Here is a 9,806-nt window from a genome sequence, read left to right as displayed (position 1 = left end):
AACTTAGTTCTTAGTCGGTATCAGAAATTAATCCTTGAAAAAATTTAAATTTAATTTATTTAAATATGAGAGGAAGAAGAAAGATATATAATTATTTTAAAAAAAAGAAAGAATTGTAATTGTGATTGGAATTGTTAATCCGTTAACTTCTAACTGCAAATTTAATGAAAATAATAATCTTCAGAAGTTATTAATGTGTTTGAATCGTCATCGGCTAAAAGTTGTATAATTTAATTTGCAATTATTCAAGTTTCGAACGTGTTGTGGATATTTTAAAAGTGCCAGGAAAGTAATGAATATGCAGAGTTAAATACTTTCTTCTGGGGCTTAGGCCCTTACTCTTCCATACCGCCACATCACCTTAAAAATGTTTTGATGTAAACTATTATATAATCTGCAAGTATACAATCCAAATTCTAGTAATCTTCTATATAATGTAATTATTATCTTTGGAAAACAAATACCATTTGAAATTAGTTATTTGTCTTGATACGATTTTACAATAATCATAATGTCTGCTATGTTACTGAACCTTTATCTGCATAACTGAATGTCATATGAATCCGCGTAGCACTAAAAATAATCTATTCCATTGTATAAAACAGAGTTAGTCAACGAAGTCTGAATATTGAATCATGAAGTTAGGTATCATATACAGCAATGCCAAAACGATTATTATATATATACAGAGGCTATATAAAAAGGGATAAAAGAGATAATTATAAATATGAATATTTAAAGATAAATGTATTTATGGAAAGATATAATTATAAATGAATATTAAGAAAACAGAAAAGTATTTATGGAAGATTTAAAGAATGTACTTAATATATGAGAGAGTTTATATTTAATATACGTTGCCTTTGTGGAATTAATGAGCTTTGGGTATTGCTGATTATATAAATAGTAACTTCAGTGTCATAATAAGATAAACTCTGATTATGGAAATGCTAGATGCGGAAATTCTTAATTAAGTTCGGTAACCAAACAGTATTATTGATTTGTCTTAAATTTAGTTGTGGAAATCCGAATTTTACTTGAATATTTCCATACATTCAATCAGTTAGTCACGGTTTCTTTTCATATCGCACCGTGCAATGTGATCATATAGGTCTTCATGGTGTTACTTACTTCCGAAATCAAGGATCTGGAACTAAATACGATTTTCCACGTTTTGCAGAAACGTGGTGGCGACTCAGTTTTAGGGCTATACATAACTCCAAAATAAAAGTCAGATTTGTCAGAATCATGAAGCGTTGTCAAAGAGCGTGACAAATTGGACATGGTGGGGGGCTACCACTTAGACAGCCTCCACTTTGTTTTCGTTCTGGCGGCGCCCCTAAGTTTGTTCAAACAAACATTTCGCCTGCACATTTCTATACAAACGATGCACAAACGAATGGGACAACTTGTGATTGAATTGGACATGGTGGGGGGCTACCACTTAGACAGTCCCCATTTTTTCCTGTTCTGGCGGCGCACCTAAATGTGTACAAACGAAAATTTCGCCTGCACATTTTTGTACAATTAAAGTATAAACGATTGCGACAATTTGTGATTGAATAGGACATGTTGGTGGGGGCTACCACTTTGACAGCCCCCAATTTGTTTTCGTTCTGGCGGCGCCCCTAATTGCGTGCGAACATACATTTCGCCTGCACATTTCTGTACAAACGAAGTAGAAACAATTGGGACAATTTGTAATTCAATTGGACATGGTGGGGGGCTACCACTTAGACAGCCCCCATTTTTTTCTGTTCTGGCGACGCTCCTAATTGTGTACAAAGGAAAATTTCGCCTGCACATTTCTGTACAAACGATTCCGATAATTTGTGATTGAATAGGTCATGTAGGTGGGGGGCTAGCAGTTAGACAGCCCCCAATTTGTTTTCGTTCTGGCGGCGCCCCTAATAGTGTACAAACGAAAATTTGTCCTGCACGTTTCTGTACAAACATTGTAGATACGATTGCGGCAATTTGTGATTCAATTGGACATGGTAGGGGCTACCATTTAGGGAACTCCTTCGAGAGGAATCAAACTACTTATTTATTGCAAAAAGCAGAATTTAAAAATTCTCATTCGTCCAAAGTTATCGTGGGAAGTAACAGCCGTTTGTATGTACGTACTAATATCGATAAGTTCCACTACGCGATCCCAATTAATACTTCATATCCCCGCGCCACACACACACACACTAGCATATGTACACACGAAAGTATACCTGGTAGTATTTACATGCTTACGCCGGAAACTAGAAACAAACACACACACACACACAGACAAACAGAGAGAGAGAGAGAGAGAGAGAGAGAATATCTTGTTGTACCTTTATACTGAATGCACCATTACTCACAAAATCAGTTAAAAAAGAAAAAGGAAAAAAGTTGTAAATGAAACTTTCAAAGATTGGTAGCACTGCTGCGTGTCACACATGAGATTGTTCCATAATGATTGATTCGTAATATGATGTATATGGGATTCTTAATGGTAGTATAACAAAATGCCTTCAAATTGACCACTAAATAAAAAGTGAAATTTATTTCTCAAATTTTGTAAAATCGAAGTCGGTGGGCATTATGGGAACAGTCTACAATAACAATATATGCAAATAAATATTAATATACTTCACGTTTTCCAGTGGGTGCAAGAAAGCTTCGAATAGTGTTTGTTGTCATAAGCATTAGCTGATGTAAATATATATATATATACGGCACCACACGTGTTTCCCAAGAAACTGCCAGAAATAGCGACAAAATATTTTCCCACCGCAAATATGAATAAAATTAATGCTTTTTCATCTCACGCTTCTTTTTGTATCTCTTCTAAATTTTTATGCACATTTGGTTCCAACAAGTCGGTATCCCAACTCGGTGCTAACAAGTGCGCAAGTACGCGTATAGGTGTGCGTGTGTCTGTGTGTGTGTGTGTGTTCCCGCATTCCTATCCTTGTTGGTACCTGCATATGGTTTAACACCTTACCAGTTGGGACCGGAAAAATTGTTGGCACATTTTCCGGTGCCAACAATTTTTAAGCCTACAGGGGCTTCGTGGCGACCCCCTGGGCCTCCTGGCCGAATTTCGGGAAGGTCCCAATAATTATAGAAAAATGTGAGAATCTGTGTAAACCGTGTGTATGCTCTGCCGAATTAGCTGCCTCCTGGTGGTCTCACACTTTAACTAAGAAACGGTGTGTAAATATGACGCACACCGCATCTATTGGCACTGCCCTGCTTACGGGATGGAGAAACGTAAGGGGAGTGGAAAGAGGAGGTGAGTCGTGCGGGGGAATAAACACACAAGTAAATTTGCACAGTACTTGTTGGTACCGATACAACCTTGAAATTTTCGTTTGCGCAGTCGCGTCAACTCCCAGTAGCCTGCCTGTCACATGACATAATTAAAGAGCAGAAAATGGGTTGAAATCAGGGGAGGTGTTGCTCACAATTGGAAAAACGTATATGCATATATTCACAACTCGTGCTTCCAGAAACGATGGGAACAGAAGCAAAGATTGTGATAAATGAATTGGAGTGCCTAGCGTAAAACACACACAGTGCATGATCTTATCGTGACACAATTATTGTTTCTATCTGCGTACGTAGTTCGACTTTCTGTTGCTCCAGATAACAAGGTCTGGGACCGATTAATCCATTTGAACAAGAGCGAAACAAATGTACACTAGAATAGTCTAAGATTGAAGATTCACAAGCACATTTGCAAATCACAGATTCATACATATCTGCATAAAATATGTTCCAACTTTCACACTATTTTATTTCCTTCTTTTGTCAAATAAAACACGTTAGTTTAAACATAATAATATACTAAATATTTATTTTAACCTTTAACATATAAAAAACTCACAATCGTGGTTTACCAATATGTAGTATACATATTCATTAAATTAATTCAAACATATGGAGTCGGAAACACGTAAGATATCTGGATTGGCAAAGGACAGGCAGCGATCGCAGCCCGTGATTGTTGGTGGGAGTGATAGGGCTAACTCGTTATTCTGTGATGCTCAGTAGAATGGTAGTGTGCTTGTATCGAGTAAGTGGTCATAAAGTAAAATAAATTAACTCTAATTTCCAAAGAGGCCAAATTATTAATGTTCGGGTATGTGATGTAAGCCTAGTGAAAGTGGTAATTGGGCTCAGTGAGGCGCGATGAACATTTAGGTGACGGCCAAAGTTATGAAATTCTACAAAATTACGGGGAAACCACATTCTCGAAGAGGAACAATGGTTAAAAGAAAATCCTCGGTGACCGGTCTCACCTACAGCTGTTCGATATTTCGATATATCGATCGATAGATATTTTCAAATATCAAAAAATTATAAGATCGATGTTTTTTAATATTTCAATATTTTAATATTTTTCAATATTTATTTTTCATTATTACCATATTACGATTCTTCGATTCTTTTGATACTTCAATATGCTCATGTTTCGCAGTATTTCGATATTTTCTATTTAACCTCTTCAATCCCAGGTATTTTTGTGTAATAGTAGCAAAAGCAAATTTGTATATTTTTAAATTGGAGTGCTATAAAACATACAAAAGACGTTTTGTAAGAAGAGAGTACCGAGGTATATTTATGTTTATAACCCGAAGCTGGATAATAGAAAAAAATAAAGAAAATCTGTGAATTTCAGCATATTCATTATCTAGTGCACTATGTATATTAAAGTTTTTCAACTATCAAAATACGAGCACATTATGTCAAAGGTGTCTACCAAAGGCGGCTCCTAAGGTAAATTATGACAGTAAAAACTAAAGTGGTAATGCTTCAAACAAACAGACGTAAACTTTTCTCGGGTTCTTACTGTTGAGAACAAAAATAAGAACAGTAAGCAACATTTCTTCTTTCAGTTTGATGCAACAAAACTTAATTTTTAAGGACATGATTTCTCTCTCGAGCCGAATCTGGTATCTACATGGTAATATTTATTATTGTTATGCCCCTTCTTTCTCTTTCTGTATTTCCTGTCTGTTTTACTTTGCATGCAAATCATCAGGACAGTTTCTATTTTTCTGAATACACAAAAACCTTTCAATTAGCGCACTTGAAAGCTTTTCATTGCGAACACTCAATCTTACTCCATCTTCGGTAGCTTTTGTCTTCAGTTTTTCATTTCTTTCTTTACATATCTGCATCACATTCATCAGTTTTTTTTCAGATCTTTACGTAAGAGTTGTTGGTTCAGGGCTTAGCATCTCGTACAGCACCGAGGCGGAATCCTAACAACATGAGCTCCAACAGAAATCGAACCCGGGTTTCACGCACTTAAGGCGCCCATGCTAACCTTGTAGCCACTAGGGAATATGAAAACGGAAATCCAGTATGTCTTTCTAAGAGTATCCGAAATTAAAATTGTATTTTCTATGGGCTATCAACGAATTCACTAAATACACTTCCACTCAATGCCCATATACCCAACGTACAAATATTTGTTCTTCCAGATATACAAATACTTACCTATTTAACACATGGAGCTGGAAACACGTGAGATATCTGGATTACCAAGGACCACGCGGCCACCGCAGATCTGCGCCGATGGCAGTGGCGTGTTATGGCCAACTCCGCACTGCGTGAGGAGTAGTAGAACGTGAATGGACAATGAGCTGAGCAGACAGTGATAGCGTAAAATGAGCGCTCTATCTACTTTTTATGGAAGGAAAATTGTTGTTCCGTCAAGTTCTGCATGTGCGATAAAACTTGCAGGTTTGTTAGGTGTGCCGCAAAGGACAGTGTCCAAAGTGATTACAACCTACAAAACTGACGGCAAATCCTCATAAGCGAAGTGAAACGGTGGAATAAACCGCCAGGCATTGCGGCGTTTATCACTCAGAGTCCTCGTGTGACTGCGGCGCAAATAATGGAGAAACATAAGTAGCACCTTCCTCAACCGGCGTCGACAATCACTGTCTGCCAAGTTACATGACATAAATATGACCTGACATAGATGGCCTTCATAATGGACCATGACGCTTTAGCACAATGTCAACAATGAAACATGTCGACGGCTCTGTGCCGTTGTAGGCTCAAATATCCTGCTTTCAGTAGGTTCTGTGCTTATGCATACCGGCTGATGCATACGAGTGCCCGTTATTGTGTCGTAAATTTTGAGAATTTTCTACTTTCTGGTCCAGTTGTCTCCGTTAGGAAACAGAAGAACACTCAGAAAATTAATGGAATACAAAAGTTTCCCCGCACCTGTAATATGAGTGGGCAATGCAAAAGCTCACCCCACCTAGCATCCTGCAGACAGAGCAAAGTGACATTAACCCGCTATTACAAATCTTCACATGAAAACTAAGAAAAAATGAATAATTTCTTTGAAAACTTGTACCAAAATTAAAACCCAAGTATTCCGATTCTCGACTATCAACGAAGGTCATGATTTTTCAAAACGATTTCTTCACAGCTGAGAAATTTAGAAACGAAGAAAAATGTTATTTTATAGAAAAAAACTCTATTAAATAAAAGATAGCAACCGTCTAATTAACATTTGAAGAGTTCAGGACAAATGGGGGAGATGTCCACTTTTGGGCGAAATTTATAAAATATAGATAAAATATATCAATAATGGGGAAGAGGTTTACGGTTAGCTTGCTATAGCAGTTTAAAAATTCTTCTAAAATGGAAGAAGTATCGTCATTACTTACAGTGGAGGAAAGGGGCATTCATTTTACTCTTATTTTTTGCCTCTTTTGTCAATAAACTGTTTATGTTCCAGTGTTGATTGGTGATACATCTAAATATAGCTTGGACAATCTATTTCTTTAAAAATTAGTAAAACAAAATATCTCCCAACATCCATCATCTTGAGCTCTTGTGTGACTCTTGCAGTGGTCAAAATAAGGATTATACTTTATTCTGATGCCTTCATTACATTGCACATGAAAGGCAGAGGTTCATTTCCATTCAAATAACATTTCCAGTTCGTGTTATTCCTACCTTGAACGTGATAAGAACATGGGACTGGCGAACATAAAATCAAGAGCAGAAATAGTAGAGTATTGGAATAATGTGGTGAAAGGCAGCAGAGTAAAAACTACACCATATCAAGTAAGTGAATTTGACAGTTTCATGATTCGAGATTGGATATCATTCTCACAACCACTGTACTTGAGAAAATGTTCATTTCACTCTAGACCAATCGTGGAGCTTCGAATAGAGAAAAGTGACCCAAGATTTATGATACGTAAGGACACTTATAATGGACTTCGGTTTTCTATGATTCACCTACTATTAAGGAAAGGCCCACCACAACCAGATTTATTGGAGGAATAATTTTTACATCCATAAATGACTCGCGTCGGTAAGGTGGATGCTTATACTACAAATTGCATGAATGTTGTAATTTACTACAATAACCCTTTACAATAAAGCGTAAAGGCCTGCATATACATTACAATCAAATTGGACGAAAAATCGAATGTAAAGTAGGCCCGAATTGTAAAAATCATATTATACATCCGTGATATTGTTCTGTCACGGGCATTCGTGCAATACAGGTATATTCATGAATTATTATACAGGGTGGTCCATAAGTCTCAGTACAGTAAATTATTTTGAAAAGGGGCCGCGATGGCTCAGTGGTAGAGCGTTCCCCTCTGATGCTTGGGGTCCCGGGTTCGATCCCAGCCCCCACCAAGTGAACTTTGTGGTGGACAAACACCGTGTGCGTGGGTTTTCTTGGGGTTCTTCCGTTTCCTCCCACTTTTTTCATTCCACCATTTCATTCATTTCTCATAATCACCGTCTCCTTTAGCCTAACCGGCATAACCGTGGAACGTAAAACTCAAAGATTTCATTTTTTTATTTTGAAAACGAACATGACTAAAGCTAATCTGACTAGTGGAGGGCGGACTTGGGTAAAGGAGCTATCGATTGATGCATGCCTGGTGATTGACGGCCATCTTGAATCCAGGTTATTTTTTTTAAATAAGAAAGTAGGCATGTGACACATCAATTAACACTGATTTTGTAGAGGAATGCAGTCCTGGAAGCAGAAATACGTTATATTCTGTTCCAAAGTTATGATGCCCCAAAATTGACGGTTTTCTGTTTACTTGCAGGGAGAGCTACATGGCACAAACGCTGCAAGAAAGTTGTGACACCTCAAATTTGACAGGTTTTCTTCTCGTTGCAGGTAGAGCAAAATGGCACTAACGGAGCAGGAAAGAATTGAGATCATCCTAATGTCTGGGGAAAGAAGCCGTAGTGTAATTGCTCAGGACTTCAACGCGCGCCACTCCGAAAGATCTGCAATAAGCCACAACATCGTAAGCTATCTCATTAGGAAATTCAGTGTAACTGGTTATGTTGCCGACAGACCACGGTCAGGTCCCCCACGAACCGCGACAGATGAGGAAACATCCACAATGGTGCTTGCTCCGAGTGTGAAAAGTAAGAAGCGCAGCATAAGACAACTATCAGCAATAACAGGCGTACCACGCGCTTCCGTGATGAGGATTCTCCATACGAACAAGTGGCATCCTTTCAAGCTGCAGCTTGTCCACAACCTTTCAGAGGATAATCCAGACCGGCGCATGGAATTCGCCAATTGGGCTTTGTCACAATACGACCGAGATCCGCATTTCCCAGCCAGCGTTCTCTTTACAGACTTACTTGGATGGGGCAGTGAATCACCAGAACACGCGATATTGGTCGGATACAGACATGCGATCTATCCCTACAAAAGGGTTGCCTCTGCTCATATCATGGAGTGGTGTGGGATATGGAACACGTCGATCATAGGACCCTTATTCATTCCTGAAACCCTAAATGGTGTCAGATATCTGGACATGTTACAGGAGTTGGTGTTTGCGTTGCTTCTCCGCCCTGATGCCACCTTGACGCGATATTTTCAGCAAGATGGTGCCCCACCGCACTATGCGCTGCCTGTGCGGGAATGCTTGGACCTTCATTATCCAGGACGTTGGATTGGTAGCCGCCTAGGCCCTTTGGAGTGGCCAGCACGGTCGCCGGACCTCACTCCCTTAAAGTTTTTATGGGGGCACTTAAAACACCTGGTGTATCAGAAGATTCGGGATGTTTTCACACCTACAGGGACGTATTCAGAATGCCTGTGATAGCATCACCCCGCTGTGTTGTTAGGGTTCAGGAGAACTGGATTAAGAGACTCCGTTTGTTTTACAATTGATGGGCAACATGTGGAGCATCCTGTAGGTGGGACTTTGGGGCGTCATAACTTTCGAAGGGACACGATGACGCATTTCTTCTTGCGGGACTGCATTTTCCTGCAAAAACAGTGTTAACTGATGTGTCACATGGCTACTTTCCCATTTGAAAAAAAAAATAATCTGGATCCAATTTGGCGGCCATTCACAACGCATGCATCAATCGGTAGCTCCTTTACTCAAGTCCGCCCTCCGCTACTCAGATTTGTTTTAATCATGTTTGTTTCCAAAATAATATACTGTATTAATACTTTTGGACCATCCTGTATATTAAATGATTTAAAAATATATAACTCTTGCCCCAGAACCTGATATTTCAAATTTTAATGTCGACAAACTTGCTTAAGCAACTGCACCTTTCGCCTAAACAATGTCAACTAGTCGTTTTTGCGACCTTGATTATCAGGTTAAAAAAGTCAATGAACGTTTGTACCACACTTGTTCTCCTTGCCTTACTCTCCCATAATTGATACTGATTAGAGGAAGAAAGTACATTTCCAAAATTTTCGTTGTACATTAAAGAACTGAGATAAATCGGTTGAGAAGAGTTTAAATAGAATGCTATGAAAAACATAATTATTGGTTTGATTT

At 38.5% G+C, this 9,806-nt stretch overlaps 1 protein-coding gene across 1 annotated transcript; it reads left to right on the top strand.

The window, feature by feature from the left end:
* Positions 1 to 8,174: 8,174 nt before the first annotated feature.
* Positions 8,175 to 9,107, top strand: LOC145682805 (uncharacterized). Its single transcript, XM_081754176.1, has one exon. It carries the CDS (start codon positions 8,175 to 8,177, stop codon positions 9,105 to 9,107), a length of 933 nt encoding a protein of 310 aa, XP_081610302.1.
* The last annotated feature ends 699 nt before the right edge of the window (positions 9,108 to 9,806 follow it).

Source organism: Thermobia domestica, chromosome 4 (genome assembly GCF_964235325.1).
Source record: "Thermobia domestica chromosome 4, izTheDome1.hap1.1, whole genome shotgun sequence".
NCBI classification, from domain to species: domain Eukaryota; kingdom Metazoa; phylum Arthropoda; class Insecta; order Zygentoma; family Lepismatidae; genus Thermobia; species Thermobia domestica.
The sequence above is the reverse complement of the archived record's forward strand: the minus strand, read 5'-3'. Positions and strand labels throughout refer to the sequence as shown.

Coding starts and splice junctions, on each gene's coding strand:
- LOC145682805 (XM_081754176.1), top strand. CDS start 8,175: ATGGCACTAACGGAGCAGGAAAGAATTGAGATCATCCTAATGTCTGGG.